This window comes from Dendropsophus ebraccatus, unplaced genomic scaffold, assembly GCF_027789765.1.
Source record: "Dendropsophus ebraccatus isolate aDenEbr1 unplaced genomic scaffold, aDenEbr1.pat pat_scaffold_1066_ctg1, whole genome shotgun sequence".
Lineage (NCBI taxonomy): Eukaryota > Metazoa > Chordata > Amphibia > Anura > Hylidae > Dendropsophus > Dendropsophus ebraccatus.
This window is the reverse complement of record NW_027208483.1, coordinates 1924-28556: the sequence shown is the minus strand read 5'-3', so window position 1 is coordinate 28556 and position 26633 is coordinate 1924. Positions and strand designations below refer to the sequence as shown.

At 46.8% G+C, this 26633-nt stretch overlaps 1 protein-coding gene across 1 annotated transcript; it reads right to left on the bottom strand.

Annotated features, from left to right (window-relative positions):
* Nucleotides 1-65: 65 nt before the first annotated feature.
* LOC138774738 (uncharacterized) lies at nt 66-26348 on the bottom strand. The gene is made up of 18 exons (XM_069955685.1): nt 26339-26348; nt 26118-26242; nt 11356-11377; nt 11241-11259; nt 11069-11110; nt 10468-10503; nt 9253-9291; nt 8238-8288; nt 8027-8074; nt 7709-7747; nt 7047-7088; nt 6460-6495; nt 3107-3145; nt 1538-1588; nt 955-1002; nt 727-774; nt 507-554; nt 66-138 (listed from the first exon to the last, which is right to left on the bottom strand). Exons 2-18 carry the CDS (start codon nt 26199-26201, stop codon nt 66-68), a joined length of 765 nt encoding a protein of 254 aa, XP_069811786.1. The 5' UTR covers nt 26202-26242; nt 26339-26348.
* Nucleotides 26349-26633: the final 285 nt, after the last annotated feature.

Below are 26633 nucleotides of genomic sequence, written 5' to 3'. Positions count from 1 at the left end.
ATAGAGCGCCCCCCGTCCTCTCTCTATATACAGCATGATAAATAACAATTCCTTGCTTCACAATGTTATAGGTTTTGATTCATTACCTGGGGATCTCCACTGGCCGTCCCTTCGTCCTCCTCGTCCTCCTCTTCTTCTCTGTGTATAGAACGTAAACCATCTCATATATAAATATATTGTTATATTACACATTAAATATTTTATTGTAAAGAAGGTGATTGCAATAGTAATGTAGTGAGCTGTACACTGCTCTATACAATGACCATATAGTACTGTATATTGCAGGTACAGCCAGCTAAAGTATAAAGTGTACGGGGGACCTTAACAACTAAGTCCCAGTGTCAGCAGTTTGTAATGTGAATAAATGCTGTTAAAATAAATAGAAAAATATGATTCTATGTCTAACTAGAGCGCCCCCTATCCTGCCCTCCCACTGCTCTTCTCTCTATACAGGATGGGAAAAAAATAAACGTGTATTCACAATACTATAAGCTTTGAGCCCTCACCTGGGGATGTCGTCAGCCACGTCCTCTTCCTCGTCGACGTCGATTTCACTGTGTAGAGAACATACACCAGCTTGCATATATATATATATATATATATATATATATATATATATATATATACACACACACATTCTATCTTCCTGTCGCTCCTCTCTCTATACAATATAGTAAAAAAAAAAAAAAACTTGTATTCACAATACTATAAGCTTTGAGCCCTCACCTGGGGATGTCCGCAGCCGCGCCATCTTCCTCGTCGTCGTCGATTTCACTGTGAACATACACCAGCTTGTATATATATATATATATATATATATATATATATATATATATATATACACACACACACACACACATATACACATCATGTCTTCCTGACGCTCCTCTCTCTATACAGGATGGTAAAATAAATAAACATGTATTCACAATGCAATAAGCTTTGAGCCCTCACCTGGAAAAGTCTGCAGCCTCGTCCGCCTCCTCCTCTTCGTCAGTCTCACTGTATATAGAACATAAACCAGCTTGTGTATATAAATATATATAGACATTTATTAAGACCAGAGTAAATCCAGCAGGACCTGTACCTACCACAAGGCAGCTGCAGAGATCTACAAGTGCTCCGCAGCAGGTATAGAAATCTACAAGTGCTCCGCAGCAGGTGCAGAAATCTACAAGTGCTCCGCAGCAGGTATAGAAATCTACAAGTGCTCTGCAGCAGGTGCAGAAATCTACAAGTGCTCCGCAGCAGGTGCAGAAATCTACAAGTGCTCCGCAGCAGGTGTAGGTTTCTGCCCTGATTTTTCCCTGTTTTTCGGCATAAACCAGGATAAATTAGTAGCAGATGGAGGCCACAGCTTTTTGTGCCCCTTTCTCAATGTGCTCAGGGCTGCACATATATAAATCTGCCCCATAGTGTTTGGGGATATGTGAATATACATATGTGAGTATTTGGTGGGGAACACAGATATAAATGGACTCATATTGTCATATCATGTAGATGGATGATTATATCTCCGCTGCTTCTTCATACTTACACGATGGTCTCCAGGCTTGGGATCCAACCGTGAAGCGGGTACTTGTCGTCTCTGTAACAGAGAACATAGGGTTGGTTAGGAGGATTGGTACTTGGTCCCATTTGAAACTTTCAGAAAATGTTATTTATTGTGATATCTCAATAAGAACATGAAATCCATCAGGATATTTATTAACCCCTTGTCATCACTGCCAGTTTTCCCCTTAAAGTGACACTGTCACCCCCTTTGTGCATTCTGACATCTCTACACAGGTGTAAAGGGTAAATTTAGCGGTTTTCATACCTTATTTTATATCATACGTCATGGTGCTTGTTTAAGTAAAAAGTGTCCTTTTATCAACTGCAGATTGTGTTAAGAGGGCGTGGCCTTGTGGCATAAGCGCCACTTAGTCCCGCCCATAATGCCACAGTTGGCCCCGCCCCCTCGTTGGCTATTGGAACAGGCTGGCCGAAAGGTCTAGACCCCACCCCCTTTACGTACGTCGGCCAACCAATAGGCGTCAAGGAGGTGGGGCCAACAGTGTTGTTGTGGGCGGGGCTAAGTGGCACTAATGCTGCAAGGCCACGCCCACTTAATACTATCTGCAGTTGATAAAAGGACACTTTTTACTTGAACAAGCACCATGACGTATGATATGAAATAAGGTATGAAAAACGCTAAATTTACCCTTTACACCTGTATAGAGATGTCAAAATGCACAAAGGGGGTGACAGTGTCACTTTAAGGGGATGTGCACATTGAGGAATAGGCGAGGAATTTAAAGCGGGATCCGCTCTTAGGGTGTGTTCACTCTTCAGAATCTGCACGGATAATCTCCAGTGGATTCCGCCGCTCGCCCCTGCTCGCACACGTTTGCCTCTCCACCTGTCCCATTCTATGGTCGGGCGGATTCCGACATCTGCCCAAAGAATTGACATGCCAATACTTTGGGCGGATGGCGGAATCCCCCCGACCATAGAATGGAGTCAATGGAACAGGAGGAGATGCGGGCAATGGAATCCATGGCAGGTTATCCGTGCGGATTCCATAATGTGAGCACACCCTAAATTTCCGCTTGAAATTCTTCCCATAAAATTTGAATAGAGCAATTCCATTGTGTTCAATGGTATTTCTGCTCTGTTGTTCACACAGCAGAATTTTCTGCCGCGGATCCGCCTTCCGACAAAGAATTGACTTGTCAATTTCTTGGGCCGATTCCAGCAGGAGAATCCTATAGAAGTCAATGGGGTTTGAATTCCGCTTGAATTCTGCTCCTATTCTGCCAGAGCTGAATAGATGAATTTCAAGCAGAAAACTTTCCTCTTCAATTCCTCACTGGTAACCCGTCTCGGATTAGGCCACTCGCGCTGGAACACATCTCCACCCATGCCATAGACTCTGTTCTATGGTCGGTCAGATTCCGCCATCCACCCGAAGAATTGACAAGTCAATTCTTTGGGTGGACGGCGGAATCCGTCCGACCATAAAATGGAGTCTATGGCAAGGGCAGAAATGTGTGCGAGCGGGGGCGAAAACTATTGTAAAAATAATTTATTAGATTTTTTTGCTGTTTTCGTGTAGTGTAATTACCTGAATATCCATGGGGCGTCCATCACGGCCATCTTCCACCTATTACATAATAATAAAAATAATAATTGCATATTATAAAGGGGATATTAGTCTGTCCTCCAAGTGCTGCATGTTGGGGGAAGTTTTATAGAAACATGTACATTGGAAATCCACTGGCCCAGATTTATTAGACCAGATGATCTGACTATAAATGCGCTGTTAGCACTGGGGATTTGGGTTGGAATATTTTTGTGACAATTTTGCACAAAATCTATGCAAAAAAACTCTGTATAAAGTACAGTATGTTAGTTCACCTTAAAAAAAGTCTTCTTACTTTTTTATATTAAATCAAAGGACATTTTTTAAAATACCCAAGGGGATGTTGCTAGGCATCAGATCCCTCCTGTGTACCTGTAGGTGTCTTAAAGGTGTGGCTTAACCTGTAAGGTGCCACTGCTTTCCTAGCTCCAATCAGCATTTAGACGGTACAATATATCGTACGAAAATTCGTTTTGTGATCGTTTTAAGATCGCTTTAGCCGGCCAAAGGCCCGCCTGCAGCCCTCCCGTCTGCAGCCCGGCCCGCCCACAGCCCGGCCCGCCCACAGCCCGGCCTCTGCCCGCAGCCCGGCCCCCGCTCCTCCGCAGCCTGAAATTCCCGGCTCCCCTCTTTAGCCAATCAATGCACTGAAGAGGGGAGGCAGGAATTTTGAACACCCGCTACGCCGAGCAGGTAAGGTATGCTCGTGGCGGGGGTGGCGATCGAGCCGGCGCAGGGGGCTGTAGGATGCGTGGCCGGGCTGAATTTGACTGTTATCGCGCAAATTCGCGCGATAATCGTTACGTGTAAACGCAGCATAATAGTGCGTTTACACAGACAAATTTATCTGACAGATCTTTGAAGCCAAAACCAGGAACAGACTATAAACAGGGATCAGGTCATAAAGGAAAGACTGGGATCTATCCCCTTTTCAAATCCATTCCTGGCCTTGGCTTCCAAAATCTGTCAGATAAATCTTTCTATGTAAACGCACCCTTAGTTCAGACAAATCGCCATGTTACACGGCCTGATTGACAATGTAAATGAGCACCAATCTGCTAGATCGGCGCTCATTTACTGAGCCTATTACACAGCTCAATAATCGTGCAGCATGGACTGTATATATATATTTGTTGTTAGCGATGTCCGTGTAGCCCTTGCCTTTAGTGTAAAATAATAAAGTATATACATACCTGCCACGTTCCCCAATGCTTCTAACCAGTCCCAGTATCTTCCTGGCTGCTGCTGCCGGGATGATACCGAGGAGCAGGCAGAAGCACCGGAGAGTGTGGCAGGTATGTATATACTTTATTATTTTCTTTACACAGTCATCAGCCATCAGCCGCACATCACTATTACATGTAGAGATATGCAGATATGGAGACAGGAGTTCTGGGGAAGAAAGCTTGGAGTAATTTGGTAATGGTAAAGACCTTAGGGCCCTATTCCACCGGACGATTATCGTTTAGATTATCTTTAAATCGTTCGAATCTAAACAATAATCGTTTGGTTGAAATGCAGTTAACGATTAACGACTGAACGAGAAATCGTTGATCGCTTTATAAGACCTGGACCTATTTTTATCATTGCTCGTTTGCAAAACGTTCGCAAATCGTTCGCATTGAATAAGACATAAGTAACGATTATCGTTCCATGGAAATGAGTGAACGTTTTCAGGTCTTTCGCAATAGCGGTCGTTTGAGATCGTTAATCGTTAACGATTATGCAAACGATAATCGGCCGGTGGAATAGGGCCCTTAGTTAGAACGTGGGAGTGGGTAAAAAAAATCTCTAAATAATCAGGGAGTAATGGAATTTGCCCCATTATGGTTAAATGATGAGTTAGGAGAAGTTAGGAAATTGGGAGTAGTAAAAGTATTGGATGGGGTGGGGGTGAGAACAGAGATATAATGGACGGAAACATCATAAAGAGTTGGGACAGTCTAAAAGCAGAATACAAGATAGAGGAAAGACACTGGTTCTCTTATGTTAGATGCAGAAAAGCGTTAGTTGCAAGTCAGAATAATAGTAAGTTGCAAGGATGTAGCCCCAGCCCATTAGTTACAAAATTAAGGAGTGGATCAATTAAAAAGAAAGAGATCACAACAATATACTCGCACCTTATAATGGAACAACATATAGGGACTAAAAGTAAGGATAAATGGGAGGGAGTAATCGGGAGGATAGATGAAGATAGGTGGGAGAAAGTGTTGAGAAGTATTAAGGAAGTGTCAAGAGTGGGTAACTATAGAATAATTCAATTCAACTGTCTCTGCTTTATATTTATTGGAATTCTTATCAAAAACCTCCCTTTCCTTATTAGCAGAAAAATGCTGGAGCCGGATGAGATGTGAAAGTCACCGCCATCAATGCTTTTGTCTACTTGGTGTTTTCCGTCACTTTGGGACCTTGGTGTGTGCTCTAGGTATGGCGTCTTTTCTTTACATATGTGTTGTGTGTTTTGTTACGTTTCTTGTTTTTTACTTTACAGTTCATGTGATTGAGGTTGGTTTCACACAAGACAGTTTTTTTTGGAAATCTGCCGCTGTAATTATTGAGCCAAAGCCAGGAGTGGATCCGGCAGGTAGGAGACATATAAGCGCTTCCTTTATTGTACCCATTACTTTGAATCCACTTCTGGTTTTGGCTCAAAAACTGCAATGGCAGCTTTACAAAGAACTGGCATGTGTAAATGCAGCCTCAAAGGGAAACCAATGAATCACATGCTCTGCTATGGGGAAAACACCACAAAAATCAGACACAAGAAAAACACTTTATTTAAACAAAATGCGGCAAGGTTTGCTAGAAAACAATACAAGTAATGTAACATGAAAAAAAGAGAAAAAAATTCAAATCAACTGGTGACTGAAAATGCCAGAGGTTTGTAATCTATGAAAAAATCTCAACTCTGCCATTACTTTTCAGCTGCTGTATGTCCTGCATGATGTGGTGTTTGCTTACTAGTCTGGAGAGCAGGAGAGGTTTTGTATGGGGATTTCCTGCTGCTCTGGACAGTTCATGACATGGACAGAGGTGGCAGCAGAGGGCACTGTGTCAGACTGGAAAGAATACACCACTTCCTGCAGGACATACAGCAGCTGATAAGTACCGGCAGAGTTGAGATTTTTAAGTAAATTACAAATCTCTGGCACTCTGTAGCACCTGTTGATTTGAAAGATTCCTTTTTTTTTTTTTTTTTGCTGAATCGCCCCTTTTAAAAAAGAAAGCTCCAAATGCTGTTTTCATAGGTTTGTTTTTTAATACCAGATCCCCCTGCAAACTTGTCTGTGTGACTGATTATATTACTATACTATATGTTACTGTGAGATACTTACTCCAAATGCTCCAGACGTTCATCGATGTCGTCGCTGCTGTTGGTGATAGAATAGGGAAGATAGTGAGAACCAAACACACATTAGAGACATCAGTTTTCTGGCCAATAAGAAAAGGATAGTTCAGCAAACATTTTTTTTTTCTTTCAAATCAGCTGGTGCCAGAAAAGTGCCAGAGATTTGTAATTTACTTCCATTAAAAAATCCCAAGTCCTCCATTACTTCTCAGCTGCTGCATGTCCTGCAGGAAGTGGTATTCTTTCCAGTCTGGACAGCAGGAAAGGTTTTCTATGGGGATTTGCTACTGCTCTGGGCAGTTCCTGTCCCAGACAGAGGTGGGAGCAGGGAGCAACTGTGTCAGACTGTAAAGAATACACCACTTCCGGCAGGACATACAGCAGCTGATAAGTATTGGAGATTTTTTTTTTAATAGAAGTAAATTACAAAGTAAATTACAAATCTCTGGCACTTTCTGGCAACAGTTGATTTGAAAGAATTTTTTGGCTGAATTACCCCTTTAAAAAATAAAAAATCTCCTTACACTAATTTTCATAGGCTTGTTTTTTAAGACGAGGCTATGAGATACTTACTCCCAATCGTCCGAATCCTCCGCGATGTCGCTGATGTCGCTCCTGTTAGTGATAGAATAGAGAAGATAGTGAAAACCTAACACACATTAGAGACATCAGTGATGATCGGGGTCTATAGGGGAGGAATTATAGGGTCACACAAGTTTTACATTTTTAGTTTTACATTTAACCAAATGCTACAAATTTTGCTAGAAAAAATACAACTAATGTAAAATTAAAGGGATAGTTCAGCAAAAAAGTTTTTCTTTCAAAACAGCTGGTGCCAGAAAGTGCCAGAGATTTGTAATTTACTTCCATTAAAGAATCTCAAGTCCCCATTACTTCTCAGCTGCTGTATGTCCTGCAGGAAGTGGTATTCTTTCTATTGTGGAAAGCAGGAGAGGTTTTCTATGGGGATTTGCTACTGCTCTGGGCAGTTCCTGTCCCAGACTTAGATGTCAGAGAGCAACAGACTGGAAAGAATACACCATTTCCTGCAGAACCTACAGCTGCTGAGAAGTACTGGAATTTTTTTTAATATATGTGAATTACAAATCTTTGGCACTTTCTGGCTACAGCTAATTTGAAATAATTTTTTTTGCTGAATTACCCCTTTAAAAAAAACTCCTAACACTGTAATTTTCATAGGCTTGTTGTTTAAGACGAGACTATGAGATACTTACTCCCAATCCTCTGTGTCCTCCTCGGTGTCGTCCTCGCTCCTGTAAGTGATAGAATAGAGAAGATAGTGAAAACCAGACACACATTAGAGACATCAGTTTTCTGGCAGAACGTCATTAATAAGAGACAATAATGATATTTAGAGACATCCTCACGATGATCGGAGTCTATAGGGGAAGATGCAGTAAAAATAAATAGAAAATAGGATTCTATGTCTAACTAGAGCGCCCCCTATCCTGTCCTCCCCACGCTCCTCTCTCTATACAGGATGGTTAAAGAATAAGCATGTATTCAAAATACTATAAGGTTTGAGCCCTCACCAGGGGATGTCCGCAGCCTCGTCCTCTTCCTCCTCTTCGTCAGTCTCACTGTATATAGAAACCAGCTTGTGTGTTAAATCTGCCCCATAGTGTTTGGGGATATGTGAATATACATATGTGAGTGTTTGGTGGGGAACACAGATATAAATGGACTCATATTGTCATATCATGTAGATGGATGATTATATCTCTGCTGCTTCTTCATACTTACACGATGGTCTCCAGGCTCGGGATCCAACTGTAGAGCGGGTACTTGTCGTCTCTGTAACAGAGAACATAGGGTTGGTTAGGAGGATTGGTACTTGGTCCCATTTGAAACTATCAGAAAATGTTATTTATTGTGACATCTCAATAAGAACATGAAATCCATCAGGATATTTACTAACCCCTTGTCATCACTGCCAGTTTTCCCCTTGAGGAATAGGCCAGGAATTTGAAGCAGGATCTGCTCTTAGGGTGTGTTCACACTTCAGAATCTGCACGGATAATCCCCAGTGTATTCCGCCGCTCGCCCCTGCTCGCACCTGTGTGCCTCTCCACCTGTCCCATAGACTCCATTCTATAATCGGGCGGATTCCGACATCTGCCCAAAGAATTGACATGTCAATTCTTTGTGCGGATGGCGGAATCCCCCGACCATAGAATGGAGTCAATGGAACAGGAGGAGATGCGAGCAGTGGAATCCATGGCAGGTTATCCGTGCAGATTCCATAATGTGAACACACCCTAAATTTCCGCGTGAAATTCTTCCCATAAATAATGAATAGAGCAATTTTCTATTGTGTTCAATGGGATTTCCGCTCTGTTATTCACACAGCAGAATTTTCCATCAGAATTTTCTGCCACGGATCCGCCATCCGACAAAGAATTGACATGTAAATTTTTTGGGCCGATTCCTCCAGGGGAATCCTATAGAAGTCAATGGGGTTTGAATTCTGCTCCTATTCTGCCAGAGCTGAATAGAGGAATTTCAAGCAGAAAACTTTCCTCTTCAATTACTTACTAGTAACCCGCCTCGGATTAGGCCACACGCGCTGGACCACATCTCCACCCGTGCCATAGACTCCGTTCTAGTGACAAGTCAATTCTTTGGGTGGGTGGCGGAATCTGACCGGCCATAGAACGGAGTCTATGGAACGGGCAGAGATTTGTGCGAGCGGGAGCAAAAGCTATTGTAAAAATGATTTATTTGATTTTTTTCTGCTGTTTTAATGTAGTGTAATTACCTGAAAATCCACGGGGCGTCCATCACGGCCATCTTCCACCTATTACATAATAATAAAAAATAATTGCATATTATAAAGGGGATATTAGTCTGTCCTCCAAGTGCTGCATATTGGGGGAGGTTTTATAGAAACATGTACATTGGAAATCCACTGGCCCAGATTTATTAGACCAGATGATGGGACTATAAATGCGCTGTTAGCACTGGGGATTTGGGATGAGATGTGAAAGTCACCACAATCAGTGATTTTGTCTTCTTGGTGGTTTCCGTCACTTTGGGACCTTGGTGTGTGCTCTAGGTATGGCGTCTATTCTTTACATATGTGCTGTGTGTTTTGTTAAAGGGGTACTCCAGTGGGGGGGGGCACTTTTTTACTGGGACCGGGGAGGAGGTGGCCGAGGAAAAAGCCGTCCACTCACCTCCCCGGTTCCAGCGGCAGGTCCCGCATCGCGGTGCTCCGGTGCCCGATTCCCAGCCGCTTCCCGAGACGTGACTTCTCAGGTCCGCTCAGCCACTCAGTGAAGGAGGCGGGATCTGAGCGGACTTGAAACGGATCCCGCCTCCTTCACTTCAAATGGATGGATGACATTTATATTTTTGTATATTTATTTTTGATTGTTGATATGCAATGACATTCGTTGTAAAGAAAAAAAAAGTTTTTGTTTTTTCACTTTACAGTTCATGTGATTGAGGTTGGTTTCACACAAGACAGTTTTTTTGGAAATCTGCCACTGGAATTTTTGAGCCAAAGCCAGGAGTGGATCCGGCAGGTAGGAGACATATAAGCGCTTCCTTTATTGTACCCATTACTTTGAATCCATTGAACCCATTACTTTGAAAATCTTAAGTCTTCCATTACTTATCAGCTGCTGCATGTCCTGCATGATGTGGTGTATTCTTTCCAGTCTGGAGAGTAGAAGGGGGTTTTCTATGGGGATTTGCTGCTGCTCTGGACAGTTCATGACATGGACAGAGGTGGTAGCAGAGAGCACTGTGTCAGACTGGAAAGAATACACCACTTCCTGCAGGACGTGCAGCAGCTGATAAGTACTGGAAGAGTTGAGATTTTTAAGTAAATGACAAATCTCTGGCACTCAAAAATGCAGAAAGCTCCAAATGCTGTTTTTCAAAGTTTTGTTTTTTAATACGTGATCCCCTGCAAACATGTCTGTGACTGATTATATTACTATACTATATGTTACTGGGAGATACTTACTCCAAATGCTCCAGACGTTCATCGATGTCGTCGCTGCTGTTGGTGATAGAATAGAGAAGATGGTGAGAACCAAACACACGTTGGAGACATCAGTTTTCTGGCAGAACTTCACCAATAAGAAGGTAGTAGAAAGGATTGTTAAGCAAAAAGTTTTTCCTTTCAAACCAGCTGGTGCCAGAAAAGTGCCAGAGATTTAGAGATTTGTAATTTACTTCCATTAAAAAATCCCAAGTCATCCATTACTTATCAGCTGCTGAATGTCCTGCAGGAAGTGGTATTCTTTCCAGTCTGGAAAGCAGGAAAGGTTTTCTATGGGGATTTGCTACAGTGCAGTTCCTGTCCCAGACTTAGATGGCAGCATAGAGCAACTGTGTCAGACTGGAAAGAATACACCACTTCATGCAGGACATATAGCAGCTGATAAGTATTGGAGATTTTTTTATATTGAAGTAAATTACAAATCTCTGGCACTTTCTGGCACCTGTTGATTCAAAAGAATTTTTTTTTGCTGAATTACCCCTCAAAAAACAAAAAAAAAAAGCTCCTAACACCTGTAATTTTTATAGGCTTGTTGTTGAAGACGAGACTATGAGATACTTACTCCCAATCGTCTGAATCCTCCGCGATGTCGTCGATGTCGCTCCTGTTAGTGATAGAATAGAGAAGATAGTGAAAACCTAACACACATTAGAGACATCAGTGATGATCGGGGTCTATAGGGGAGGAATTATAGGGTCACACAAGTTTTACATCTTCAGTTTAGATTTACTCACCCGAAATCCGATTCTTCATCTAAAGAAAAAAAAATAGAAAAGCGTTAGTTTAGAGAACTGCTTTATACATTGTAGAGATACATAGATACATAGAGATATTATAGACAAAACTCACCCTCGCCGTCATCCAGTCCAGCCTGAAATAGGAAATAGAGAGAGTAAGCAGAGGACATTGGTATATTGCTGAGCATGAGACCTCCTTCTGTGCCCATCTGACCTATGTGCTTGGATGGGATAGGGTGTAGGTGGGGGCACTATTACACTGCTCATCCAGGATTAGACACACAGTCACTTCTTCCAAAAACAGACGGGGGGCTGATTTAGTGGGCTATGAAGTAAAATGGTCAGATTTGTAATCCCGCTGTCAGTCCGCTCTGTGGAGAAGGTGGGGGGCAGCCCGAGGACCATATGGATAACATCTAGGTTTTTCCATGTGGTCCTGGGGCTGTCTCTACCTTTTCCACGGAGAGGGCAGACAGCGGGATTACTAAGCCGATCACATTGCTCTTGCATACTGCTCCCCAGTATCTTCATTGCTTCTGCCCGCTGTCCTTAGCCGCTGGTGGAACTTCAGAGACGGTCTGTGAAGTTCCACTGGCAGCTGCGGACAACGGGCAGAAGCCAGGAAAATATGGGGGAGCGGGCAGAAGCATCGGGGAGCGGGCAGAGGTATGTATATACTTTATTATTTTCTTTATACAGTCATCATCCATCGGCCGTGCATCGTTATTACACGTAGTGATGCGCAGTCGGCGGCCAATGTTTGTAGGTCAGGACCAAAAATAACCAATCAGTCGATGATCATTGTCTTTATTACAAGGAGCAATAATCTGCAGAATCGGAGCTCTGGCTAGGAGGACCCCACTCTTTTCTAGCTGGGTGTCTGTTTGTGAACCAGCACACTTATGTTTGTGAACAGGTGTGAAGTATCTTTTCAACGCAAGGTATTTCTAGTTTTTTACACTCATACTTCTACTTATACCTTTGCCATCTTTGTCTTGGCCAATTGTTTTTTTTTTCTTTATTGAAAAATACAATTACAAACGGTAAAACGAGATATCTGAACAAGAGAGATATTGCAAACCTGATTGTGGCAATCCATTTCTGAGAAAATTCTGTTTTTTTTTTTTTTATGTGCTACATGACCACCTTCCCATTGGAAAATTTGCCCTTGATCCAATATGGCGGCCATCAAAATGGTGACGGAATATCAATAAAAAGTACAAATTCCCCAAACCAGCGCCGCAGATGAATATAATGAAGGTAGATGAGTAATCAGTGTCTGTGGATAATTTTATTAGAATCCCATCCAGTACACATTGGGGTAATATACCGTCATATTGTGTCACACATACATATACATATACCGTCATATTGTGTTGCATAGAAAACTCTCCTATATACTGCACACCCTATTTGTGGTAAAATGCGGACAATAAACTAACAAATCCGTGTAAGCTTTTATCTTAGATCTAGGGGATTATGTGAGTTATCCAGAATTATAAATGTATTGATTTATTTATTTCTGATTTATTTCAAGAACAGCGCCATGCTGATCCTCAGGTGTTATGTGGTATTACAACTCAGTTTTATTCACTTCACTAGAAAATGTGCTGCAATACCACAGAAAAACCGGGGACAATAGTGGCGCTGTTTATGGATGGGAGCAGCGATGGCCCAGATGTATCAAACTGTTGTTGTTGTTGGCAGTGTCAAACAACGGTCACTGTTTTATTTCTATTTGGATTGTAGGCAGATTTGGGTGTGCCTGGAATCCAATTAACCATAGACATCTGTTCAATATACAGCCATCAGAATGGCCATACAGTTCAATGTGTGCACAGTTTGAACAACGGCCGTTGTTCCTGCACTAGCGGCCGTAAATAATAGACAAGTCAATTGTTTGTGTGGCTGTAGCTAACAACCGCCATTGTTCAATACAGCGTGTGAATAAAAGATGCTGTTTGCATAGAGTTCAATGCAGTGCATTATTTTATCACAAGAACGGCCGTTCTTGTCATAAAAAATACATTGTGTGCGCATAGCTTAACACTGAAACTGGTGTCGCTGGCCCACAGCAACCAATCACAGCTCAGCTTTCAGGTGAATCTGTCAGGTCCACAGCAACCAATCACAGCTCAGCTTTCAGGGGAATCTGTCAGGTCCATACCAGGTACAGAGCTGCAGACACAGGCAGAGAGGTGATAGAGAGAGAATACAAGGGAAGCCTGGGTCTTTGCTGACGGCCATTTGCAGAGTTATACAATTGCATTTTCTATGCGCTCAATCATTTATTTCCTCTTGACACCCCGACCTCACTCACATATAGGAACCTACGCGCTATAGACACCCAACAACTGCTAGATACCGTACAGTTATCATTGCCCCCCACCTCTTCCCTCTCCTGTCCTAATTTGGCTGCCAAACAATACCACGTCACCCTCAAAACCACCCTGGACAAACTTGCACCCCCTATACCCCAAACAGGAAAGTGCCCGCGATTCCGGACTGGTAGAGAGCCAGCCTCGGCCGCCGTCCGATCACCCGCACACCCCCATCCCCCCCGCACCGCACACTCTGCCTGGCACTACAGGGCTGGCCGGCCAGAGTGCGGTGCAGATCCCCGCCCGCGCCGCCTAACCCCCAGTACCCGCTACCAACACCCCCGCCCCACCCCGCCACCGCCGCTCACCACTGGAACTCCGGCTCTCATCTGACCCTCTTGGTCAGCAATCCAAGCAATCCTACTTTACCACTTTGATCTCTTCTCTTTCCCATAACCCAAAACGTCTCTTTGATACCCTCAACTCTCTCCTTAAACCCAAACCTCAGACACCCATCACTAACCTCTGTGCTGAAGACTTAGCCAACTACTTCAAGGACAAAATAGACACAATCCGCCAGGAGATCATCTCCCATTCCCCAGGTAATATTAATCCTATTCCCTCTCACTGTTCCTCCTCATCCTCTCAGCCTTTGAGCCAGTGACAGAGGAGGAAGTCTCCAGACTCCTCTCCTCCTCTCGCCCCACCACCTGCCCTAGTGACCCTATTCCCTCACACCTCGTCCAGTCTCTCTCTCCTGTTGTCACTACCTACCTTACTAAGATCTTCAACCTCTCCCTCTCCTCTGGCATCTTCCCCTCGACTTTCAAACACTCCACCATCACTCCATTACTGAAAAAACCCTCTCTTCCTTTTATCTCTAAATTGTTGGAACGTCTGGTCTATTCAAGCCTAACTCGCTACCTCTCTGAAAACTCTCTTCTTGACCCCCTTCAGTCTGGTTTCCGTCCTCATCACTCTACAGAAACTGCCCTGACTAAAGTCTCTAATGATCTCCTCTCCGCCGAATCTAAAGGTGACCATTCACTTCTCATTCTCCTGGATCTGCAGCTTTTGACACTGTAGCCCACCAGCTCCTCCTCTCCATGCTCTGCTCTATCTGTATGTGACACTGTAACCCACCAGCTCCTCCTCTCCATGCTCTGCTCTATCTGTATGTGACACTGTAGCCCACCAGCTCCTCCTCTCCACGCTCCGCTCTATCTGTATGTGACACTGTAGACCACCAGCTCCTCCTCTCCATGCTCTGCTCTATCTGTATGTGACACTGTAGACCACCAGCTCCTCCTCTCCATGCTCTGCTCTATCTGTATGTGACACTGTAGCCCACCAGCTCCTCCTCTCCATGCTCTGCTCTATCTGTATGTGACACTGTAGCCCACCAGCTCCTCCTCTCCACGCTCCGCTCTATCTGTATGTGACACTGTAGACCACCAGCTCCTCCTCTCCATGCTCTGCTCTATCTGTATGTGACACTGTAGCCCACCAGCTCCTCCTCTCCATGCTCTGCTCTATCTGTATGTGACACTGTAACCCACCAGCTCCTCCTCTCCATGCTCTGCTCTATCTGTATGTGACACTGTAGCCCACCAGCTCCTCCTCTCCATGCTCTGCTCTATCTGTATGTGACACTGTAGACCACCAGCTCCTCCTCTCCATGCTCTGCTCTATCTGTATGTGACACTGTAGCCCACCAGCTCCTCCTCTCCATGCTCTGCTCTATCTGTATGTGACACTGTAGCCCACCAGCTCCTCCTCTCCATGCTCTGCTCTATCTGTATGTGACACTGTAGCCCACCAGCTCCTCCTCTCCATGCTCTGCTCTATCTGTATGTGACACTGTAGACCACCAGCTCCTCCTCTCCATGCTCTGCTCTATCTGTATGTGACACTGTAGCCCACCAGCTCCTCCTCTCCATGCTCTGCTCTATCTGTATGTGACACTGTAGACCACCAGCTCCTCCTCTCCATGCTCTGCTCTATCTGTATGTGACACTGTAGCCCACCAGCTCCTCCTCTCCATGCTCTGCTCTATCTGTATGTGACACTGTAGCCCACCAGCTCCTCCTCTCCATGCTCTGCTCTATCTGTATGTGACACTGTAGACCACCAGCTCCTCCTCTCCATGCTCTGCTCTATCTGTATGTGACACTGTAGACCACCAGCTCCTCCTCTCCATGTTCTGCTCTATCTGTATGTGACACTGTAGCCCACCAGCTCCTCCTCTCCATGCTCTGCTCTATCTGTATGTGACACTGTAGACCACCAGCTCCTCCTCTCCATGCTCTGCTCTATCTGTATGTGACACTGTAGACCACCAGCTCCTCCTCTCCATGCTCTGCTCTATCTGTATGTGACACTGTAGCCCACCAGCTCCTCCTCTCCATGCTCTGCTCTATCTGTATGTGACACTGTAGCCCACCAGCTCCTCCTCTCCATGCTCTGCTCTATCTGTATGTGACACTGTAGCCCACCAGCTCCTCCTCTCCATGCTCTGCTCTATCTGTATGTGACACTGTAGCCCACCAGCTCCTCCTCTCCATGCTCTGCTCTATCTGTATGTGACACTGTAGCCCACCAGCTCCTCCTCTCCATGCTCTGCTCTATCTGTATGTGACACTGTAGACCACCAGCTCCTCCTCTCCATGCTCTGCTCTATCTGTATGTGACACTGTAGCCCACCAGCTCCTCCTCTCCATGCTCTGCTCTATCTGTATGTGACACTGTAGCCCACCAGCTCCTCCTCTCCATGCTCTGCTCTATCTGTATGTGACACTGTAGCCCACCAGCTCCTCCTCTCCATGCTCTGCTCTATCTGTATGTGACACTGTAGCCCACCAGCTCCTCCTCTCCATGCTCTGCTCTATCTGTATGTGACACTGTAGACCACCAGCTCCTCCTCTCCATGCTCTGCTCTATCTGTATGTGACACTGTAGACCACCAGCTCCTCCTCTCCATGCTCTGCTCTATCTGTATGTGACACTGTAGCCCACCAGCTCCTCCTCTCCATGCTCTGCTCTATCTGTATGTGACACTGTAGACCACCAGCTCCTCCTCTCCATGCTCTGCTCTATCTGTATGTGACACTGTAGACCACCAGCTCCTCCTCTCCACGCTCCGCTCTATCGGCCTCAAGGACTCTGCTCTTTCCTGGTTCTCCTCCTATCTCTCTGACCGCTCCTTTAGTGTATCACTTTCTGGCTCCACCTCATCTTCTCTCCCCCTTACAGTCGGGGTTCCTCAGGGATCAGTCCTGGGTCCTCACCTTTTCTCACTTTACACTTTACCCATCGGACAAATCATCAGCAAGTTTGGTTTTCAGTACCATCTCTATGCTGATGATACCCAGCTACATACCTCCTCCCGTGATATCACCCCCGCTCTTCTACAGAACACCAGTAACTGTCTGTCTGCCGTCTCTAATGCTATGTCCTCCCTATTCCTAAAACTCAACCTTGCTAAGACTGAGCTGCTTGTCTTCCCTCCCTCTGCTAACCGCCCCCCACCTGACATCTCTGTCTGTGGTGCAACCATAACCCCTACACAACAAGCCCGCTGCCTTGGGGTTATATTTGACTCGGATCTGTCCTTCACTCCTCATATTAAATCTCTTTCACGTTCCTGTAATCTGCATCTAAAAAACATTTCTAAAATCCGTCCCTTCCTTCCTGTCGAATCTGCTAAAACTCTCATTGTCGCTCTTATTCATTCCCGTCTAGACTACTGCAATTCCTTACTAATCGGCCTTCCATCCTCTAAACTCTCCTCTCTCCAGTCCATTCTCAATACAGCGGCCAGGCTCATCTCCATGTTCAGCCGCTATACAGATGCCTCCCCCTGCGCCAGTCACTACATTGGCTCCCTATTAAACACAGGATTCAATACAAACTCCTCCTGCTCACCCATAAAGCCCTCCACAGTACTGCACCTCCCTATATCTCCTCCCTCATCTCTGTCTACTGCCCTACCCGTGCCTTATGCTCCTCTAACGACTTACGATTAACGTCCACCTTAATCCGCACCTCTCACTCCCGTCTCCAGGACTTCACCCGAGCTGCACCAGTTCTATGGAATGCATTACCCAAGACTGTCAGACTCACCTCCAATACACAAAGCTTCAAACGTGCCCTCAAAACTCATCTGTTCAAGCAGGCTTACCAGGTTCCCTAATTTTGACTGCTACCCTAAACCCAACCCCCCCCCCCCTACACACACACACACACACACCAAGAATTTAAGCACTTAGACCTGTGCATGCAGGCATTGGCTGGTGACAGGTTCACCCACCCTTACTTGCACTGCCTTATTTATAAAGATGGCAGGACCACAAGAACAATGATGCACTTTGCCATTATGTCTCGCACCCCCTCCTGATAGTGTGTAAGCTCATGCATGCGAGCAGGGACCTCACTCCTCTTGTATGGATAACTATATGTATATCTCTGTAATGTCTGATTTCTGTCTATGTATGTACCCCCAGAATTGTTAAGTGCTGCGGAATCTGTTGGCGCTATATAGATAAAAATTATTATTATTATAAATTATTCCCTAATCTACAAAGCAGAAATCTGCAACATAAAATTCACAGTATAAAATCTGCAGCAAACACAGTACATGTGAATGTTCCCTTAAAGACAAAGCAGCATGTGCTACATTTAGGCTGGATGTCCCCAAAGTATCCAAAAAACAAAAACTCCAGTATTGCTGCATGGTATAGACCAGTCCCCATATGTATACTGCTTGTAGATGAATGGTGGTCTGCTCATCCTGAATGTGCAGGGTAGGAGGATGGAGATAGTAGGGAGCAGCTTTGTACCTAATGGGCCCCATGTCAGGTGCACCAAACTACCCCTGCTCGCTCAGAGACCTGTCAGGGCAAAAATGCCCTAATGTGGGTGGAGCCATATGCTACACCCAGGGCATGTGACTGTGCCAACATGTGATGTTCTTTTTGGGCCATTTTTTATGTGTATTTTTTTTACAACTTGGCCCCGGCTACAAGCTGCCGTAACAATCTCCCCGACTATTCCTTTTGGATGGAACCAGTTTGGAGTACAGTAAATGATAGGGTGACCATAGGGCATTGGAGAGGAATTGGACCGGGCAGTGGTCGCTTTTATTAGGGTGCTTACACCCCGACAGGTCCCTTAGCAAGCAGGGGTAGTTTGGTGCACCTGACTTAGGGCCTATTAGGGACATGGGTGCTCCCTACTATCTCTATCCTCCTACCCTGCACATTCGGGATGAGCAGACTACCATTGATCTACAAGCAGTATACATATGGTGAGATCGTCATATACTTTAGTACAGGGGCGTTGCTAGGGTCCTAAAACATCCGGGGCATGGGCCCTCTGAGTGCCGTCATAAGCGGATAGTAATAATGCCCCCTGCTGAGTCCCCATATAGTAATAAGGCCTCCTGCTGTACCCTCCATATAGTAATAATGCCCCCTGCTGTGTCCCCATATAGTAATAAGGCCTTCTGCTGTACCCTCCATATAGTAATAATGCCCCCTCTGCTGTTAACCCACAATTAACCCGATCACCATCCCCACGCACACTACCCCACCTGACCCCCTTCACTAACACCCTGCCCCACCTGACCGCCTCCACACACTACCCCTCACATACACACTATGCCATTTGACCCCCCCACACACACACATAGTGCCCCTTATGATAGCTAATGCCCCCACAGTACCTCATATAGTAGCCAATCCCCCCACAGTGCCCCATATAGTAGCCAATCCCCCCACAGTGCCCCATATAGTAGCCAATCCCCCCACAGTGCCCCATATAGTAGCCAATCCCCCCATAGTGCCTGGTATAGTATCTAATCCCCCCAATAGTGGCCCATATAGTATCCAATACCCCCTTAGTGCCTATATAGTATCCAATACCCCCATTAGTGCCCCATATAGTAGCCAATCCCCCCACAGTGCCTCATATAGTAGCCAATCCCCCACAGTGCCCCATATAGTAGCCAATACCCCATAGTGCCTGGTATAGTATCTAATCCACCCATAGCGCCCGGTATAGTATCTAGTGCCCCATATAGTATCCACTACCCCGAATAGTTCCCCATATAGTATCCAATACCCCCCAATAGTGCCCCATATAGTAGCCAATACCCCCATAGTTCCCCATATAGTATCCAATCTCCCCAATAGTGCCCCATATAGTAGCCAATACCCCCATATAGTAGCCAATACCCCCATAATGCCCATATAGTATCCAGTACCCACCAATAGTGCCCCATTTAGTAGCCAATACCCCCCAATGGTGCCCCATATAGTATCTAATACCCCCCATATAGTAGCCAATACGCCCCAATAGTGCCTCATATAGTCACCCAATCCAGACCCTCCCCTCTGTGCAGTGCCCTACTATTGACACCAGCCCGGCCAGCGCACTTCCCCACCAGAAAAAAAACAAAAACAAAACCTCACCTGTCACCCGTTCCCAGCAGCTCCTCTCCCGGCAGCGCGCGGTCTCCTGTGATCTTCCGGTGCAGGCAGCATAGTTACAGAGACGCTGCTTGGGTCGCTTGCCCCTGCAGCCTCTATAATTCATGATAGAGGCTGCCTGACACATCCGGTAGTGTCTCTTTACCATGCTGCCGGCACTGGAAGATCACAGGAGACCGCGGGCCGCTGGGAGAGGAGCTGCAGCACTGCCCGTTCCAAAAGTGTCTAGCAGCGGGCGGCCTCCTTATGACAACAGTGCCCGGACGTGCTCCTCCAATCCAATCAGCTCAGAGCGGGAGCTTGGGGCCGCTGCGGTGGGCCGTGGTGCACGCATCCAATCAACACATGCGCCACGGCCTGTCGCACCGGCCCCACGCTCCCGCTCTGTGCTGATTGGATTGGAGGAGCACGTCCGGGCAGGCAGTAGGTGAGGCGGAGGGGCAGTCGCGGCCATCAAAAGAGCCACATCTGGCCTGCAAGACCGGGGCAGCAAAGATCCGTGGCAGAAGCCTCAGTGTTAAACAGAGACTCTATGAGAGGGCTCACACGCTTCCTCTCTCCTCCGCTCTCCGCTCCAAGAATTGACATGTCAACGCCGCTTGACATTGAGGCAGGCGGCACCCTTACAGTTTGGGGTCTACAGTATAGCAGCTTTTTGCCAGTAAATGTATGTTACACCTAATAATAAATCAGAGTGCATTCTAATATATATATATATATATATATATATATGTATATATACAGTGCCGGACTGGGTCCCTCCGCCTGCACACTGGCTGTCTGACAGCTGGGCCCCAGACAGTAATACAGTGCTGCTGTCATCACCTGACTAGGCCCCAGCCTCGGCCCCAGCCTCAGACGCAGCAGCACTGTATTACTCTCTGGGGGCCCTGCCCAACATTCTGTTTGTGGGGGACCGCGGCCGCCGGATCCACTTGAGGCCGCTCTGCCCCTTTAAATTACCCTCCAATAGGAGCAGACGTGCCGCGCGCAGGCACGTCTGCTAGAGCGTCCTCCTCCCGGTGACGTCACTTCCTGGACGCACACCGGCGCGGAGGAACAAGGAGCGGAGGCCAGGAGGCCTGAAGAGGGAAGAAGCCCAGGACGCTGCATGGGACCGGAGCTCCAGGAGGGAGAGAGACTGCTGGGGATCGCTGTGAGAGGTGAGTAGGTTTTTATTATTTTGTTTTTAATTCTACATGGGGAATGCTGCACAGAGGGGCTATGTATTGGGGGATGCTGCACAGAGGGGCTATGTATTGGGGGATGCTGCACAGAGGGGGGCTATGTATTGGGGGATGCTGCACAGAGGGGGCTATGTATTGGGGGATGCTGCACAGAGGGGGCTATGTATTGGGGGGATGCCGCACAGAGGGGCTATGTATTGTGGGGGGATGCTGCACAAAGGGGGGCTGCACAGAGGTGGGCTATGCATTGGGGATGCTGCACAGAGGGGTTATGTATTGGGGGATGCTGCACAGAGGGGCTATGTATTGGGGGATGCTACACAGAGGGGGCTATGTCTTGTGGGGGCATGCTGCACAGAGGGGCTATGTATTGGGGGGATGCCGCACAGAGGGGCTATGTATTGTGGGGGGATGCTGCACAGAGGGGCTATGTATTGGGGGGATGCTGCACAGAGGGGCTATGTATTGGGGGATGCTGCACAGAGGGGCTATGCATTGGGGGATGCTGCACAGAGGGGCTATGTATTGGGGAATGCTGCACAGATGGGGCTATGTATTGGGGGATGCTGCACAGAGGGGCTATGTATTGGGGGATGCTGCACAGAGGGGGGCTATGTATTGGGGGATGCTGCACAGAAGGGCTATGTATTGGGGGGATGCTGCACAGAGGGGCTATGTATTGGGGGATGCTGCACAGAGGGGCTATGTATTGGGGGATGCTGCACAGAGGGGCTATGTTTTGGGGGATGCTGCACAGAGGGGCTATGTATTGGGGGATGCTGCACAGAGGGGCTATGTATTGGGGGATGCTGCACAGAGGGGCTATGTATTGGGGGATGCTGCACAGAGGGGCTATATTTGGGGGATGCTGCACAGAGGGGCTATGTATTGGGGGATGCTGCACAGAGGGGCTATGTATTGGGGGATGCTGCACAGAGGGGCTATGTATTGGGGGATGCTGCACAGAGGGGCTATGTATTGGGGGGATGCTGCACAGAGGGGCTATGTATTGGGGGATGCTGCACAGAGGGGCTATGTATTTGGGGGATGCTGCACAGAGGGGGCTATGTATTGGGGGATGCTGCACAGAGGGGGCTATGTATTGGGGGATGCTGCACAGAGGGGGCTATGTATTGGGTGATGCTGCACAGAGGGGCTATGTATTGTGGGGGATGCTGCACAGAGGGGCTATGTATTGGGGGATGCTGCACAGAGGGGCTATGTATTGTGGGGATGCTGCACAGAGGGGCTATGTATTGTGGGATGCTGCACAGAGGGGCTATGTATTGTGGGGATGCTGCACAGAGGGGGCTATGTATTGTGGGGGGATGCTGCACAGAGGGGGCTATGTATTGTGGGGGGATGCTGCACAGAGGGGCTATGTATTGGGGGATGCTGCACAGAGGGGCTAGGTATTGGGGGATGCTGCACAGAGGGGCTATGTATTGGGGGATGCTGCACAGAGGGGCTATGTATTGGGGGATGCTGCACAGAGGGGCTATGTATTGGGGGATGCTGCACAGAGGGGCTATGTATTGGGGGATGCTGCACAGAGGGGCTATGTATTGGGGGATGCTGCACAGAGGGGCTATGTATTGGGGGATGCTGCACAGAGGGGGCTATGTATTGGGGGATGCTGCACAGAGGGGCTATGTATTGGGGGATGCTGCACAGAGGGGCTATGTATTGGGGGATGCTGCACAGAGGGGCTATGTATTGGGGGATGCTGCACAGAGGGGCTATGTATTGGGGGATGCTGCACAGAGGGGCTATGTATTGGGGGATGCTGCACAGAGGGGGCTATGTATTGGGGGATGCTGCACAGAGGGGCTATGTATTGGGGGATGCTGCACAGAGGGGCTATGTATTGGGGGATGCTGCACAGAGGGGGCTATGTATTGGGGGATGCTGCACAGAGGGGGCTATGTATTGGGGGATGCTGCACAGAGGGGGCTATGTATTGGGGGATGCTGCACAGAGGGGCTATGTATTGGGGGATGCTGCACAGTGTGGCTATATTTTGGGGGATGCTGCACAGAGGGGGCTATGTATTGGGGGGATGCTGCACAGAGGGGTTATGTATTGTGGGGGAATGCTGCACAGAGGGGGGCTATGTATTGGGGGATGCTGCACAGAGGGGCTATGTATTGGGGGATGCTGCACAGAGGGGGCTATGTATTGGAGGATGCTGCACAGAGGGGTTATGTATTGGGGGATGCTGCACAGAGGGGCTATGTATTGGGGGATGCTGCACAGAGGGGCTCTATTTTGGGGGATGCTGCACAGAGGGGGCTATGTATTGGGGGATGCTGCACAGAGGGGCTATGTATTGGGAGGATGCTGCACAGAGGGGGGCTATGTATTGGGGGACGCTGCACAGAGGGGTTATGTATTGGGGGATGCTGCACAGAGGGGCTATGTATTGGGGGATGCTGCGCAGAGGGGCTATGTATTGGGGGATGCTGCACAGAGGGGGCTATGTATTGGGGGATGCTGCGCAGAGGGGTTATATATTGGGGGATGCTGCACAGAGGGGGGCAATGTATTGGGGGGATGCTGCACAGAGGGGGCTATGTATTGGAGGATGCTGCACAGAGGGGGCTATGCATTCTGATCTCCCATACAGCATCCAGTGTACAATACACCTAAGATCCTCCAACTATAACAGCTGGAGACACTACAACTCCCAACATTTACTGACAGTCTACAGCTCTTAGAATATGTTGGGATTTGTAGTACAGTGAATAGACAATCCTCTGATAACAACTGGCGCTGTAGAGATTTATCGCTGGACCTTCAGGATCCTCTACATAGCAATTATTTTTAAAGGGTCATCCTCTCAGAAACTACAACTCTCATTATACCCTGAGAGATTTAGTGTAGGGTATTCTGAGAGTTCTAGTTCGACTGAAAACATGTTATTCATTAGGAAGTTGTCACAGATACTGATGAATCAAGGAAAGGGTCGGGTCAGCATGTCCTGTCTCACTGGATTTTTATTGGTGGGCCCCAAGGATCATTTCCTCTGGTGGGCCCCAGGTACCCCAGTCCGACACTGTATATATATATATATATATATATATATATATATTTTATTTTATTTAAAGGAGTACTCCAGTCATCATGCAAAAAATAAAATTTATTCTTAGAACGTATCTAGCAGACAATACACAGAACCCTGCTGACATGGTCATTTTTGTAATTACATATCAATAAATAGTTGTACCATGCCGGGTTTGTTACAGCGCGCTCTCCTCCAGTGCTCTCCTCCATTTGCGGCAAATCCGGAGCTCCATGCTGTCTCACACACGGAGAGTGACCGGCACAGTTCCTCACCGCTCACAGCTCGGCCGCTATGGAGGATGGCCGGGCTGCTGTGCACTGCGGGGGTCCATAGCTGTGCTGCTTGACAACGTCCCGGCTCTACAAGCAGATGGGGAAGCCTGTCATGGAATCCTCCCCCCCCCCCCATTACAATGCGGAGGAGATGCTGCCGTGCGAGTGGTGGGGGGAGGATTCCACTACAGGCTTCCCCATCTGCCCGTATAGCCGGGACAATGTACAGCAGTCGTTGTGCCTTCCCTTCCATAGGCCATCCTCAGAACATTGTGCAAGAGCAGCGGTGGCCCCGTTCATCCATAGGGCACCTCCCCCTTGACAAACCCGAGCGACATGTCAGCGGTGCTGTATGATGGGGGATTACACTCCAGGCTTCCCTGTCTGCCTGTAGAGCCCGTAGAGGGACAATGTCCAGCGGCACCCCTCTTGTATGTCAGCATCTCAGTGGCTGTGTAATGGGGGGGGGGGATATCACTGCAGGCTTCCCTGCCACCCCCTCTGTGACTCTCCAGCTGTTAAATTCTTTATTTAGAGAAACAGCAGGGAAACACAACAACACTCCAGTGCGCCAGTACACATAGCAAGTTGCGCACCAAAATAACACAGGAGCAGCTGTGTACAACTCCCATTATGCCTTGGTGACATTACATGACGGGAGTTGTAGTGATGCAACTTGGAGAGCTCCAGATTGCAGAACTACAACTCTCATCTTGTACTGTCACCACAATGAGGATGGGGCTTGTAGTTATGCAACCAGGAGAACTCCAAGTTGGAAAACTACAACTCCCATAAAGTGTTGTCCCCACACCATGATCATGGGAGTTGTAGTTCTACAACCTAGAGCATTCCTGGTTGCATAATTACAACTCCCATCTTGTACCATCACCACAACATGAGGATGGGGCTTGTAGTTATGCAACCAGGAGAGCTTCAGGTTGCAGAACTACAAATCCCATACTGTACCATATATATTATAATTATTTTTTATTATTTGACCTTAGAGATCACACAGTAGGCCCTGATCCAGTGATAGCATTGTCACATATTACTGCACATCTGGATAAATTCTTAGGCCAGGCCCATGGCTTATGTGTGCTATGTGATTTCTCCCTCTACCTTATAGGAGTATATTCCTTCCTATGTCCGCAGAGGTGCTGGAGATCACATAACATACACAGTGCATGAGCCCGGCCATAGACCACAGCCACCACCCAGCAGTTATCATGGCCCAACTAAGCCCCGCCCCCTGCATGGAACATGGCAAAATGGCAGTTGGAAATGGCTGAACATGGGGAATAAGTAACAGGGTGTAAGGTATTTATAGCTCCCCATTCTACACATCTCCTCCCATCACCACTGTCTCCTATGGGGGGGGGGGGGGCACCTATGTGATCATGTGACCAGGGAGGAGTATCTACAGGTACAGATACGCCTGGACAGGACACCCCACTATGTACACAACCCCATCTCTATACAAACATCCCACAGTGTATCCTATCTGCTATACCCTGCTATACTGGATGGGGAATTCTCACTCACATGTTCCTCGTAGACAACGGGAAAGTCTGTATCCTCCACGAACTGGTCCTCCTCGCTGTAGATGATGTTCAGCTCTTCCTCCATGACTATAAGTCTTCTCCTGTCGTCAATCTCTCACAAATCGCCTATGTGTGTGAGAAAATAAAAGATTACATGGAGAAAACTGATTAAAAATAGAAAATAACAAAAAATACCAGGAGCCAATGGATATGCATACTTACAGTCCAACTACTAATAAAGCTCTGAAGGGTCCAGTTTGTAAACAAATGACATCATGATTTTCAATAATCTTTATTTAAACATCTTAATACAAACACTTGTACTAACCATACAATGAACAGTCGGCCATTGGCAGGAATTAGGGTGAATAAAATCTTGGTCTATGCGCTCGCCTGTAGTATTTTCTTATGATTTATACTGATATTTGATAATGTTGCTCAATAAATAAAAAAAAATACATTTGATAAAAGGTTGCATTCCCTTCCTATAAGAATAGTTTTTCCCATATAATTACTA

Excerpts from the sequence above, each read along its gene's own strand:
- LOC138774738 (XM_069955685.1), bottom strand. The coding sequence starts at position 26,201 with ATGGAGGAAGAGCTGAACATCATCTACAGCGAGGAGGACCAGTTCGTG. Across the intron at positions 6,496-7,046 it reads GAGGATTCGGACGATTGGGA|CAGCGACGACATCGATGAAC; the intron begins GTAAGTATCTCA and ends TATCACCAACAG. Across the intron at positions 3,146-6,459 it reads GAACGTCTGGAGCATTTGGA|GTGGAAGATGGCCGTGATGG; the intron begins GTAAGTATCTCA and ends ATTATGTAATAG.